Genomic DNA, 15,951 nt, shown 5'->3' on the forward strand with positions numbered 1-15,951 from the left:
CATGGCCCTGATCACATATCATGGTTTGAAATAATATAATTGTTCGTACGAGGATGGTTAATTCAATTCATTCCTAAATATATTTATGAATCATTAGAACTCTATATTTCCTGTGAGAAGAGTCAAAATTGTAGGACATAGCTCGTAGGGTATATCGCGTGGTGAACTCCTCTCCCTATTTCCTGAGAAATTAACTATTTTCCATACCGCAAATTGGAGTAAACTCGGCCGCTGAGGTAAACTTGACAATGAAAAAGGGGAAGCTTTAAACCTTAATATGATAGACATTGATATATGAAGTTCATTATTTTCCATTTCTTAAGAACCGGTATCTCCTTTATTATTTTGAGTCACAAATAGTGCTGATATTATGGTTTAAATTTTTATGGCAAGTTTACCGCATTTTACATTACATTTCCAGTTTTCACACATAAGCTTAATTTTAACTTATCTTACTTATATAATACGTAATTTACATGCACTTACTGCTAATATGACGTAGGTGAGAACAAATAAATGAATCCATGTTGAATCTTTCGTACGCTACTTTAAAACTTGAATATAAATAATTTATTAAATGGCGACCTTACTGGTGTTAATTGTGTAAGCATGTGCGGCTTACACAATTAACACGAGTAAGATCGCCATTTAATCAATTATTTATAAATAAATGAACACACAATTTTGTTGAAAAAATTGTAACTTCAATTAACTCAGAAAATGTAGGCCTAATTTTATTTTCAGAGCAGAAGTGGTGTAAGTAAAAAATGGGTAATGAGTGTTAAAGTAAACAATCTTTAAAATACAGCGCAAAGTAGCAGTTAATATTGAATTTATTTAAACTATTAGTAGCCAGTGAATAGCACGAAGGATATATTATTGCTACTTTGCGCTGTATTTTACAGAATTTTTACTTTAAACCTCATTACCTAATTTTGACTTACACCACTTCTGCTCTGAACGGCTCAAATAATCACTGGGAATGTAAAATCACCAGCAATAAGTCATGCAAATTATTACAGAAAAGACTGTTTTTTATATTAAATTAAAAAAGGCTCTTGAGAACTTAATACGTCTGCCACATGAATCTACATCAACACATCAGAAGTTTATCGACACAGTCTGGATTTATTCAATAAGTGAATATTTTGCAAAAGGATTACAATGCTCCATGAATTCTTGAAAAATTAACACCATGATCCCTACTTGAATGCAATATAACATTCAACTTTTGAAAAAATAAAGAAAAAAACACGAATATAAAAATTATGGATTATGGAATTACTTGCATTAAAAACTGTAGATACATTATCCAAAATCGGAATAGTTACACATTCACACATACGATCTCTGCAATATATATATATATATATATATATATATATATATATATATATATATATATATATATACTGTAACAGGTATTTACTTTGTTTTTATTTAAACTCTCCTTCCTGACATACAAATAGGTAACTGATAACTAATAAATGTTTTATGGATCACAATACTTAGGCTACCTACGACGTGGATTATTGGTTAGGACTGAGTTATGATTTTCTCTTGGTTTTTAGGGAATCTGAAGAACGACAAATTTGTTGTTACTGCAATTGTCGTCATTGCACACATTGCCTTTATTCCAACACATGTTTAAAACGTTATTATAACATTTCGCATCCCTTTAAAGACAGCACGTGTAGGCTGAACGAAACTGTATTAACCCCATGACCAGTGCCTTGCCTGCCGCATGGGCGCTAGTGTCGCGAATTTTGGCAGAAAAAGTGTTGCATTTGCGTGACTATATGTATTAGACTGTGGTAGAAGTAAGAATATAGAGTGGCAATTGCGCTGCCATCTTTGAAATATTTCCACAGTATACTATATACAGTCACGAAGCTTGGGATGATTTTTTTGCAATTCTCGCGATAGTTGCTAGACGCTCGGAGCGCTGTGAGTACTAGGAACAATAGACTGTGCTACAGCCATCGTGATCTAAAGCCCGGTTCAGGGGCCTGTTTCACAATGTTTACAAGCTTTGTAATTTGTAAACTTTGCTTGTAGATTGTAAACTTCTGTTTCACAATCTTTGTTTGTAATGTTGAACTTTACAAAGAAAATAAAATCTTTACAAATTAAATTTTGCTCACTTTACAAGCATTCTTTTCACAATGAAGGGTAATTTTACAAACGTGTAAACTTTACTTGTAAAGTTAGCACATTTTTCTACAATAGCTCTGAGATGTGTAAAGTTTGATATTGCAACAAATTCTGAATAAATACAATAAAGATATATTTATTAAATTAATTTTTGAGTAACTGGGTAATATTAAGAATTAAACTAGAGCAGTTCTGATGTTATTAAGTAGTTCTAATGACTCAGACGAAGATATTGAATTTAGGCCTAATCAAACAAAGACGTATACGTAAAAAAAAAAAATTTCCGGCCAAGAATTAATAATACGTTCGTATCATTGTATGAATTTAATGAAAGGTTTCGAATGAGTCCCGCGCTATACTTAGAATACCGCATGAGTAGGATATACGAAGACTGTATTTAATAAATAATCGCACTTAAAAAAGAAGTTCCCTGCAACAAAAATAAATTAATTCAATAATACAGTAACGACACTGAAGTCGTTTCGAGTCCCGTTTTGTTGGAATCTCTCCTCCAAGATATGGAACATCACATCCAACATGGAAAAGTGGTGCCCTAACCTCAAAGCGAGAACTGTATTGTTTTGCATTGATTTAGTATACTAGCTGTCAGTCCTGTCAGTTCCGTGCGTTAGTACATAAGCACGGAATTTCTAAGTTATGTGTGCAAAAGTGCCCATAGGGTAATTGATGTTGTTAAAAGAGTTAAATTCGAGACAGGTTTTTGATAATAAATGCAATAAATAAATAAATATTTATTAAATAGGTTTTTGAATAAGTGGATAGTATTAAGAATTAAACTAAAGCAATTTTGATGTTATTAAGGAGTTCTAATGACTCAGACGAAGATATTGAATTTAGGCCTAATCAAACGAAGACGTATACACAAAATTCTCCAGGCAAGAATTATTAACACGTTCGTATCATTGTATAAATATAATGAAAGATTTCGAATGAGTCCCGCGCTATACTACAGAATACCGCGTAAGTATTTATATATGAAGATTGTATTTAATAAATACTCGAACTTAATAAAGAAGTTCCCTGCACCAAAAATAAATAATTCAATAATGCAATAGCGACACTACTTACGCGGTATTCTGAAGTCGTTTCGAGTCCCGTTTCGTTGGAATCTCTCCTACCTACAAGATATGGGACATCATATCCAACATCCAAAAGAGAAAAGTGATGCCCTAACCTCAAAGGGAAAACTGTATTGTTTTGCATTGGATGCATACTAGCTGTCAGTTCCGTGGGTTAGCAGATAAGTACGGAATTTCTAAGATATCAGTGTGCGAAAGTGCCCACAGGGTAGTTGATGTTGTTAAAAGAGTTAAATTCGGGGCAGGTTTTTGATCACCAAAATTTTATTTACTATAGCACAGAATTTTTATACTGCTGATGGGATCAATAATGTTTGAGAGGTTAGGAATGCAACATTAATAAATACTGATGGATCAACACAAACAATTAACCTGATTTTGTGTTTAGACATCGTAATTATTTTATCAATTGCATATTTGTACGTGGACCAAATCTGTTATTTACTTATTAACTGAATTTTATGCTAAATTTGGTCATTTAAGTAATCAGTCTCGCTTCAACCACGGCAGAGTAAGGTCGAGGTTACGGGAGCGGTTATCTAGTGAGTTCGTGTACGCGGAGTGTGTGTATACTGTAGACTACTGTTGCATTACACCGGAGTATTTTCGTGCAGTGTTTACATTCTACGAATACTTTCGCATGTTTTTTAGTTTTTTTTCTTCTTCTTCGTAGTAAAGAAAAGTGACAACAAGAAAACCAAACGTCTAAATACAATTAAAGTACAATTTGACAGTAGTGCTACTCGTCCTATGGCAATGGATGTACATCTTTGGATACAACAAACTCTCAAATTAAACACAGAACAGGTAGAGATGTTGCAATTAAATACACAAGAAAAATCATTATATATAAAAGTGATATCGCCCACGATATACGAAAAACTGATACACAAACATGAAGGTACAACGGATTTCAAATATAATAATGGTGAACAAACGCAAGTGAAAGTAAGCAAGGCAGATGTTCCATCCGTAACTGTCCGAGTGTTTAATTTACCCCCGGAGGTGCCGAGTTCATTAATTCAAACAGTGTTAAACACGTATGGTGTAGTTCATTCAGTGCGACAAGAACAGTGGAGCACAGCTTATCCTTTCCCAGTTAACAATGGCGTTCGTGCGGTAAAAATGGAAATCAAGAAGCATATTCCAGGATCGATAGCCATTGCTGGATATAACGCACACATCACGTATGTGGGACAACCAATTTTGTGCTATGTGTGCCATGAGCCCAATCATAAAAAAGAAGACTGCCCTCAGAGGAAAACTACCTTTAATGTTAATGTTAAACCAAGACAACTGTTATTAAGTGACATTTTTTCGGGAACAGTCGTTCAGCAACGCGAGGAGCAAACGACGGAACGGCCCACGCAACGTGACGCACCTGTAGAAGAGGAAACCGACACCGCATCAGAGACTGAGGCAACAAAAACAGTGACTACCGAAGATGAACAAAATATCATGGACACCACAGAGTATACAGCAAATGATGCAGCTGATCGTGCACAGGATATGGAACAACTTGCAGTTATCGCCGATGACGTGGAAATAACGAATATTTCATCTGGAATAAAAACACCTCTGCATCTTGGGGAATCCACACTCGATCTCGAAGAAAACAAAATAGGGCAACCTACCGAAACTACCGAAACACCATCTAAGAAACTTAAACCTATGGCGCAAAATGAGTTTACACAGGACCCACGTCTGAGAAGTCGCGAAGATGGGGTGGCGTCTGGCACCAGCTCCAGCGAAAAGAACACATCAACCACGTATCCTAGCAATAAGGTCAAGAACAGTCCACGACCTCACCCCTACGCAATCTACGGTCGCACCAAAGACGGCAGTAAGAAGGACGGTCCTGATGGAAAATCCCTTCCGAAGGAGGATAAAAACGTTAGGGCTGGAGAATCCCTTAACGACGGTTAGCCATAAATAATTTTGGGACGTAGAATATGCAGACGGGGATATCCATATCGTACGGCAAGTCAGTACTTGTACTACTTTATTTAATTCAATATATGGTGCTACTACGAAATTATGCAACATTAAACATAAATTGTTTACAAAGTAAAAATAAACAGTCGTTACTCAATGCATTCATAAGACAAAATAGCATAGATATTCTATTGTTGCAGGAAGTGAATACCGAAAACTTTGATTTCATAGGACCGCAGTACGATTATGTTGTTAACACTGGTGATGAAAATCGTGGTACGGCAGTTATTTATCGTTGTGGACTTACGGTTGATGCCATCGAAAAACATCCAAGCGGACGAGTGATAGCCATGAAGATTAATAACATTCAGGTGCTCAATGTATATCTCCCTTCTGGAACTAATCATCGCCAACAGAGAGAAAGTTTTCTAAGTAAGGAACTCCCTTTCTTCCTTCGTCACAGATATGACTGTCTATTGATAGGTGGGGACTGGAACTGCGTGCTTCACGCGAAAGATCAAACGGGGCAGTATAATCCATCTCCGGTTTTAGCAAACCTAACACGAGACTTACATTTAGTAGATACGTGGGAGCTTCTCCATGGTAATAGAGTCGAATATACTTTTCGCCGACAAAATGGAGCATCGCGATTAGATCGTTAAACAAAAATAAATAAATAAAAAAAAAGTAACAGAATTATTGGTATACTCGACCAATCACATCACATGAAACTCCATTGTCGCCAATATATAAAAATCTAAATACTTTTATTTGTTTTTAACAATACTTTATATTTTCTGTTGGTGAAATAAGAATCAGCGAGCTTAGAATAATCTATTTTAGTACAAAATATAAACATATGTATCGACAGTAGTAAAAATGCAGCGATTTTAGCTCTGCTCCTTAGCGATTTTAGTAAACTATCGTTGGCGATATTATGTAACCAGTAATGCGTATTTGTAAATTTCTTTAGCTGATTTTGTAAAGTTCGTCAGACTTTACAAACTAATAAAATAGCATTGTGAAACACAATTTACAAGCATTTGTAATCTTTTACTTGTTATTTGTAAATTGTTAATTTGTAATTTGTAAGGATTGTGAAACGGGCCCCAGACGGTGCATATTTCTGTGATGGATTCCCAGGTGGCTGCGCGGATGGGTAGCCTGCGTGGTCTCTCGCCGGAAGTAATGGGCTCTGGTGGCTCCGTGGATGGCTAGCTTGCTGGATTTCGAGGTTAGGTTCCTTGCTATTTTTCGTGATGCTTTGCAGGGTGTAAACCAAAGATGATCATATATCACCACTGAAACCATGTCGCCATGTTCGTTGTTTTCCAACTAAACCTGTTTTTCTATATTCTTTGGTTTCTAAGAAACAACAATTAAATATCGGACCTTAGCTGTTTTGCACTTATGGCTTAATTACTTTATTACGACATTTACTACTGTTAATGTAGGAATTTAGTTGTTTTCCACTCACGGTTTAGTTTCTTTTTTACCCTGAGTGTTGGCAACAGATGAAACAGCAGATGATTTTCCAATTTGAACTGTGAAAAGAGCCAGTTCCGTGTGAACAACTACGATCACCGTAGGCAACATGGAAGCCAGTCAGAACGCAGGCGACCCATCCGCGCAGCCACATTGGAATCCATCACAGAAACACGCACCGTCTGAACCAGGCTTAATATAGGCCGTAGTGCTGCACACTGGCGTTCAAAGAATGAATGAATGAATGAATGAATGGGGACGAAGAAAGAATGAATGATGTTTAAAATGGCAGGCAGGGTAAGCATCCCATGCCTCCATTGGTTCCTCGACAAGCAATTCGCTAACTTTAGATCGAGGTACCCAGCTATAAGCCGTTTGCCCTCTCATCTAACAGTAGTGTATTTCCCCTGTGAATGATTTTATGAACATGTATACGCTATCAGTTGAATTGTGAATGACATGAATGAAGTGAAGTGAGCACCATGCCTCGCAGATGTTAATGAGAGGTGGAGAGTCCAGTGCTCTGGTCAGTTCTGTCCTAGTCACGTTTTTGTAGTGGCGCTAGGGAAACTCGTAACCTGTTACCAACAAAGTGGTGGGCTACTCGTTTCCGTAGAAGCCGTCTGGCTGCCTGGTTGGTTGTGGCAAGTGTCGTGTGTCGTTTCGTAGGGTTTGTGTCAGTAGTGAGTAAAGAAATAGTGAATGTCACTATTTCGTCCTGTAGTCTGTTTAGTTGCCGGTCAATGTAGGATTCTATTTTCTGCATAGCAGAACGTAGAACCCCCTCGACCAGCTGTTCCGTGGTTGTTTTGTCTGTCTGTGGATCGTCTGTAGTGTTTGTCTTGGTTGTCTTTGTCTTAGCTGCATCCGCATAAGACAATTCGGGTTTGGGTAGTGTTGGTTTGAAGACGGACTGTGATGGTTTGGGTATAGGTGGCGGTATTGGTTTGTGGGTGTCAATGGGGACATGCGTGGGATCGGAGGAGGTTATGAGATTGGTCCTTGGATATTTTGGACAGCGAGCTTGGCCCGTATAATGGGTGTCGCTGTTGCACGTGGCGCAATACCTAATCTGGGATAGGCGGTTGTGGTTGCAGAGGTCGGGATTCTTGCCGCACTTAAAGCAAGTCTTGGGCTTGTCACAGTTTGTCTTAGTGTGGCCGTATTGTGCACAGTTAAGGCACGGTCGGTGGAAGATTGTCTCGTGAGATGGCTCTACTCTATAGTATCGTCCTGCGAGTTTAATTCCTCCTAGTAACTTGTCTGCTGTGGTGATGTCTTTTGTGAAAATTCTAACTAAGTTGGTGGGTTTGTCAGTCTGTGCGGAGATAATTCTCTTAATGCGTGTGATGCCTGGATGTGTTACAGCCAGGATCTGCATTAGTTCGTCCTCAGAGATCAGCGTGTCGACATTTTTCATGACGACACTGATCTCTTTATTTCTGGTCTGTTTCTGTCTTGTTTCACTGGGCGACGTAATGTTGATTTCTGCGGACGGGCCGAAGTTGTACAGGGGAATTGCCCTAGCGAACTTCTCCGCGTCGTCAATCGTGGGGAATGTGAGTGTTGTTGTCTTGGTAGTGTGTGCCCAGAACTGTCGTGGGGTTTGGATGTCGAGTCGGTACTGTTTCATTAGTCGCTCTATGTATAGTGGGTTGTTGCCGTTTTTTGTGTGATTCAGTATTTTCAGTACAGTCCTTGTCTTGGGTCCTTGTGCGGTATTAGAGGGAGTGGGAGAAGTGGGGCTTGCCGGAGTCGAACCGGATACATTTGTGGGAATAGGATTGCGCCTTTTGGACCGCTTCCCTTCTGAGGAATCGTGAGACGACGCCTCAGAGCTGGGAGGTGGTCCGTTGGGGGACTTCTCTGCTGTGGGTTTTGGGACAGGAGACCTCTCTGCTCTATGTTTTGGAGTCGGCCCTTCTGAGGGCCCCTCTTTTGGATTGGAAGTGACCTCTGCCTCTTCCTCAGAGGAAGAAGAAGAAGATTCACTGTCCAATAGAGAGTGGGGTGGGGTGGAGGAGGGATGGGATGGGTGGCCTGGTAATTCCCAAGGTCCGAGGAGAGTGGCGGTTGGTGGAGTTTGGTATCGGGCGTGCTTCCCGAATTGTCGTGGATGCATTAATGTCATCTGACGTAAATTTTCTCGTGAGGAAAATACGTAGGCTCTAGTGGTGGAGTTTATAGTCAAGGTCGTTGTGGGTTTCCGTGGAGTCACTGCGTCCAGTAAGTCGGGGTCAGCGTTTGTGATCACTACTGCTCTGTTAGCAGTGATCGGTGCCATTGTCTTTAGTGTGTTTAAGTCGTTGATCGTCTTGGTTGGTGAAGCGCTGGACTTACCAAATGATGATGGTTGTGGTGGTGATGTAGCTTCCGGTGAGGCAGGTTTTCCGGCGGCCGTCGGTTTCACCGTCTTCCGTCTTGTCTTCCGCTTCCCCGGTGGCTGGCCTCCGTCCGGCCGAGACTTGTCGACACAAGGCGGCGGCCGGCTCCCGCTGTTCATGTTGATTGTAAGCTGGCGACTTTTACCAGTGAGTGTCTTGCTAGATTCAGCTCCCTCTCTGATCTGATGATCTGATCTCGATGATCATATCTGACCTACAATTTTATGATCGTGTATGCGAACTTTCCGAACACGGGATAAGTCAGAACCTACGAGTTAGAAAGAGAAAGATATAGAGTGGTCATTGCGCCGCCATGTTTGAAGAAAATTGAACGACCGTCCGCCATTATCCTATGCGCCCAAAACTAAGAGGGTGTGGCGATAAGTGACATTAGAATCGTCAGCTGTCAAAATTTCGTTTGCATAAATCAGTTAAAGTGAAGTGGAAAAACCTAGTATTTCGTCAAATACGTGCTAGGAACTTAATCTAAACTTATGTACGTTAAATTAAAAACATTTGACCTATTCCAAGAAGGAAAGCTTAAAAGAATAACCTAAGCAAAATTGTCATGTAGTATCAAGTCCCCACACTGCCGGCTGCGCAGAAGATAGGACTGGACCCAAATTGAAGCGATCGCTCGCCGCCATCTTGGGGCCGTGACGATAGCGGACGGAAAGCAATGCTGATAGAACGCAATCGCAAAACAAACTAAGATTTATTACTATACAACATAAAAACAACCAAACATGAGCCTAAGAGTAACAAGGATAAAAACAAATATAAGTTGTAAAACGTAATTACCTGTATTCTTGTGGTATAACATCAAATAATCAAAGATATTAATCCTGCAACTGTCAGTCAATAATCTTCGTCCTCTTTATGAATTGGGCGTATTTCTATTTATATAATTCATCATATCCGTAGAATGGGCTTCCTGAAATATATTTCAATAACCGAGTGAGAACATTAACTTAATCTTGCACATTGTGTGCATCTTGCTGTCGTGAAAATAGCGGACGAAAAGTAATCTCCCAAATCAACATACCCAACAAATTCCTTACCATTCCACTCAATGCACTTTTTAATTGACATCTCATCAAACATGAGAACAACCCATATTTTATGAGAAGAAAGCTTAGCACGTTCCTCTAATGCAAGGAAAGCTTCCTGAGTAAAACCAGGATCCCCTCTATCTGTATTGTACCATGTGAGTAAGGTATTGACATGTGGTAAAGAATTATTTAGATTCTGCCTGAGATATTCATATGCAGCTGGTGAATAAAAGTGCATTGTTATGGCAAACTTCTTAAGTATATCAGAATATTCACTCTTCCGTTCACCAGCTGCTCTAGAAATGATATCTAACATCACATCCGAAAAATTATCCTACATGACTGATAGTGTGTGCTCAGTGGCAAGATTTTTTTCTTTCAATTCTTTTACTGCTACTTTCAATTTGTTGATTGAACCCTCTTGTTTATGAGTTTTCTTTCTGTATGTGGAATTCAGACATCTTAAAGTTTCAATTTGTTCATTCTTTCTTTCCAGCTATTTTTCCATTAATTTACATTTTTTTTCTGGGACTAAGAGCATAGTTGTGCTCTGTTACGACCTGATCAGTTTTTTATTAAAATAGTACCACTGTTACTTTCTTCATTTGTTGCATGTTTGTCTGATTCTAATGATCTGTTTAATACTCTACGGGGTGGTTGTTCAATCTGAAATAAATTTTAGAAGTGGTAAGAATTCTGAATGTGGACATACGGGTTCCAACACATAAAAAAACATTAACTTATGAGCATTTTAATTATGATTTGCAAAATATAGACATGGATCTATGTTATAAGTAATTTTCAGTGCCGTACTTCAATATAAGTTACAAATAAACGAACATTAAAAAAAAAACATTATTTTAAAGGTCAAAAATCTAACTAGGCTATGGCCTTTTAAACTTATTTTGTGATTACCTTTGTGAGATGGGCTGGAAAATTAAAAACTGATGGAACTGCGTCAGGTTTCAGTAATTTATTACCATTAGTCTTCCAGAAACAAGATTCTATGAAATGAACTGAACAAAGCCTGTGGTGAATTGATGGTATAAATTTATCGCGTTTAACAGCAGATAACAATTTACTGAGAAGCTCAGGTTTTTGCAATGGAAACCTAAAAAGAAAGTTTGCGCTTACTCCTATGAAACTTTCTCTTCTATTAACACAATAAATATGTACTAATGTTCTCAGTCATTTTACAATATCCTAATAAAATATATGTAACTAACTTACTTATGAAAAGAAATTTCCGAATCCTTCTTACGTTGATTCGTACAGTTGTATTCCCCACAACTATACACCATGATTCCACTTGCGGAATTTATATAGGAGTACGATGAAAATAAATGATAAAAGAACACTATTTGTACAGTTGTATGCAGCATAAGAGCACACGATGGTTTACTCATAACATGATTAAAATAGTATATAAACACTATATGTATAGGCCTCAAATGTAGCAAAATAGTAGGCCTACACTGCGATTTCACGTATATCACAGGAGAACGATTCATTTAAACTATATAAACACTATACACACACACTATTGATTAAATTAATACGCACTTACTCCTAACACATTCAATAATACTGAATAACCTTCTATGCTATTTCAAATTAAGGGGAATTGTGATGTAAACATATTGTAATCACATGACTCTCTGCCCCTAGATGGCTATGCGCGAAAGTGTTCAATTTTTGGTCGAGGAACAGCGTTCGTAGTGAGTCTAAGTTAAACTATAAAACGTCTTTGTGTAGTATGATAAGAAGTCCTAGCAAATATACTGATGAAAATGTTAATATTCCTAGGTTCTTTTAAATGCGACCTGCAAGTTTGCCTATAATTTTGCTATATTATTACCGGCATAGAATAAATACTTTATTATTATGTGAACAAAATTGGACAATTAGGCCTAAATAATATTTTGTCTTCAAGTAAAGTCCCGATCTTTCAAAGGAGAAACATATATAAAACATTAGTCTATTCTGAGAAAAAAAAATTATTATTCATCTACAAACTTACCCTTTCTAGAATAACACCAATTCTCTTATTTCCGCAGTGATTTGCGTGTTCAAGATACGTCATTTCATCTTCAATTCCATCAAGCACGTCAAATCATGCCGCCATTTTAGTTTTCTCGACTTGACCATGTTCAATTCAAGATAACCAGTCCCTTACCCGTGATCAAATTTGATCATCATCAACTCGCTTGTTTAACTTTGATCGAGATTAATACTCCGCAATTTGGCGTCGAAGATGGTAAAGTGCCGACTTAACCATAGTAAAATTTTAATCGGGAATGGTGCACACGGGCATAGGTCTATTAATTACGTCCGTTAGCGAATAAGAATTTGTAATTGCTTCATGCGTCTTAATTGAAGAGGAAGAAACGAAAGAAATATTGGTTACATAATATATTTGCAAGAAACGACTTGATTACTGTAATGGGAACGCCACAAATTATATAATTCTTCGCAATTTTCTACATGCGAAATAAGTTTTCCGTCTACAATTTTGGCGCGACACTGAACATGGTACAACATAATAGTAACAGTTGACCAATTGAAATTGATTTATTAAAATAGCCCATGATCGCACGCATCGGAAAAGTTGCCCATCCGAGAAACTTGGACGGATTTGCCGATAGGCGATGCGTCCGATACGATGTAGTGAACGCGGTGACATAACAATTACAGCAAAGATGGTCTTTTTCCGATCCGTGCGATTCGTCCGATGAGTGCGATACGATGTAGTGAACGCTTACCTTAACAATGTATAATAACGTAGAAAGATAACTACTATCTTCGAAGTGAGTTGAACACGTTGAATTATTCATTGTAGGGTAGAAATTTTCTCTGCGGATTGCACCTATCCACTTTCGGTTAAGGGAATCTTTACTCAGAGGAAACTCAGAGCATGAAGTGTCACATGGCAAGTACAATAGTTTGTCTTCTGTAACATAATAAGGAGAAAAAATCGTCGTAGAAATTAAGGATTAACTAACCAGTGAAATATAACATTTCTCCCTTCTTCATCTTTACATCCGTGTGCATTGCCGCAATTAAAAGCAGCACACGAAAGCACCGTACTTCTTCAGATCTACCAAAAAATGGCCTTAACCCGCTACTACTTACCATCTTCCATACTCCAATTAATTAAGGAAAAACATCGTATTCGTAGACAAAGGCAACGAGAGAGGCAACCATGGCAACGGAAAAAGCTGAATTATCTCATAAGATTAGTCAAGACAAATCTTGAACAACATCGTCTGCAGTCGTATCAGTATTACTTATCATCTCTATCTACAGCTGATAACACTCTTTGGTACGCTACAAAGCGTATTCTGCACCAGCCAACAGCCATCCCGACATTTCGTCTAGACTCTCAAATAGCCACAGACACAGAGTCGAAATGTAATTTGCTTGCATCTCATTATCAACATGTATTCACCCTAAACGAGAATAAAAATGAACAGACTACCTCTGAATTTGAAGAAGAACTTATAGTCAATATTAATAAACCGACTGTGCCAGAGAAAATTTCCTATACTACTCCGCAAGAATTGTCTCAATTCATTCAAAGGCTTCCAAATAAAAAATCTCCAGGTCATGATCTTATACCCAACATTGTACTAAAGTTGCTTACCAACAAAGCTCTTACTTATTTCACGATAATTTTCAACGTTGCTCTTTTAATTGGGTACTTTCCTAGAGCCTGGATGCTTTCTGAAATCATGGTTTTTCATAAGCCTAACAAACCTAAGCACTTGCCATCTAGTTATCGACGCATTAGCTTACTGCCCACGCTATCGAAATTGTTTGAGGTTATTCACCATCGCATTTGTAAATTTACGTTCCAAAACAAGATAATACCTGATTTTCAGTTTAGCTTTCGTCCGAAACATTCTACAATACACCAATTGCAAAGAGTCACTGAATCCATTATAAAAGGTTTTGAAGGAAAACAGTATACTGCCGCTGTTTTTCTGGATATTGCCCAAGAATTTGATACTGTTTGGCATGATGGTTTAATACTAAAATTATGTATACAGAATTGGCTTTCCCGACTATCTCACACGCATCGTGAAAAGTTTTTTTTATCTGAGCGTCAGTTCTCAGTACGTATAGATGGCATTAAATCAACGCTTCGTCCAGTTTTAGCCGGAGTACCACAAGGATCCATACTGTCACCACTTCTCTTCAATCTCTTCACATATCACATTCCATGATTACAACCGTCACACACAGTTATGTATGCTGATGATACAGTTCTCTTTTATTCTCATAGTAACCTAACTACTGCAATCAGCACTCTTCAGACATCCTTACAGGAGCTGTCTAAATGGTTCTCTGACTGAAGATTACTACTCAACATTACCAAGACAGAAGCTAAAATCTTCTCTTTAAGGCATATTCATAATCCACCTCCTTTGGTTCTTCTCAATGAACAAGTTACATGGCTCTCTAGTCAAGTAGCTGTAAAATATTTGGGACTATTATTAAACACGAAACTTACATGGAATGCCCATTAAACTCGCATTGTTACACTAGCCTCTTCAAGAATTCGAAAATTATACCCCTTGGTTAATAGACGTTCACAAATTGGATTGGATTGTTCAATGCTACTCTACACCTCGCTTGTACAACCTCTTTTAACTCATGCAGCGCCAGTGTGGGGGACAGCAAATAAGACTCACATGCATCGCCTGCAAGTTCTCCAGAACAAGTTCCTGCGAACAGCAACAAATGCCCCCTGGTTTGTAAGAAATCAACAACTGCATCAAGAATTGGGAATTAAACCATATCAGCACTATTTGTGACTCAAAATAATAAAGGAAATAGGCTACCGGTTCTTAAGAAATGGAAAAATAATGAACTCCATAAATATATTCAGTGTATGTCATATTAAGGTTTAAATCCTTCCCTTTTTTATTTTCAAGTTTATCTTAGAAGTCGAGTTTACCCCAATTTGCGGTATGGAAAATAGTTAATTTCCCAGGAAATAGGGAGAGGAGTTCACCACGCAATGTACCCTACGAGATATGCCCTACAATTTTGAAGCTACTAATTTTGACTCTTCTCACAGGAAATATATAGAGTTCCAATGATGCATAAATATGTTTAGGAATGAATTGAATTAACCATTCACGTACGAACTATACTATACTATACTATACTATACTATACTGTACTATACTATACTATACTATACTATACTATACTATACTAGGTGATCAGGGCCATGATTCAGTTGTAAGGAGCAAAAAGAATTACCTTTATTCCCAGCTTCTGAAACATGTAGATTAAGTGCGTGTGAAATTATTCTAGGATTCTAAAGTAAAATTAATAAGAATCATATGCACTTACTGTATAGCATAAAAATATAAAATAAATTACGCAAAACCCGTTTTCTGAAGTGTTATCATATGTAGTCTGCACACATTTAACTTGCCTGCCGCTAAAGCACTACCGTCGCGCCAGCTGTCAAATGTTGGCATATTTTATACGTATGATGTGAGTGACTGTATGTATTACCACAGACTAATACTTACAGTCGCGCAACTTCAACACTTTTTTTGCCAACATTGGCGACACTAGCGCCCAAGCGGCAGGCAAGGCACTGGTCATAGGGTTGATACAGTCTCGTTCAGCCAGCACGTGCTTTAAAGGGATGCGATATGTTATAACGTTTTAATCATGCGTCGGAATAAAGGCAATGTGTGCAATGACGAAAATTGCAGTAACAACAAGTTTAAATCTCCGAATTTCTCGTTCTTCAGATTCTCTTAAAGACCAAGAGAAAAGCATAACTCAGTCATAACCAATAATCCACGTTGTAGGTAC

At 38.0% G+C, this 15,951-nt stretch overlaps 1 protein-coding gene across 9 annotated transcripts in view; it reads right to left on the bottom strand.

Moving 5' to 3' along the window:
- Nucleotides 1-15,951, bottom strand: part of LOC138713596 (adenosine deaminase-like) — a 106,603-nt gene that overhangs the window by 77,581 nt on the left and 13,071 nt on the right. Inside the window, exon 1 of one of the 9 annotated variants that reach the window (XM_069845790.1) lies at nt 12,873-13,004. The exons of 3 other annotated variants lie outside the window; for them this stretch is intronic. In XM_069845790.1, coding sequence (XP_069701891.1) covers nt 12,873-12,944 — 72 coding nt within the window. In that variant the 5' untranslated portion in view covers nt 12,945-13,004. Of the gene's footprint in view, nt 1-5,762; nt 5,837-6,666; nt 6,758-9,859; nt 9,885-12,872; nt 13,005-15,951 lie in introns of those variants that run through there. 5 more of the 9 variants (XM_069845784.1, XM_069845801.1, XM_069845800.1 and 2 more) reach the window with 5 other exon arrangements.

This window comes from Periplaneta americana, chromosome 14 (assembly GCF_040183065.1).
Source record: "Periplaneta americana isolate PAMFEO1 chromosome 14, P.americana_PAMFEO1_priV1, whole genome shotgun sequence".
Lineage (NCBI taxonomy): Eukaryota > Metazoa > Arthropoda > Insecta > Blattodea > Blattidae > Periplaneta > Periplaneta americana.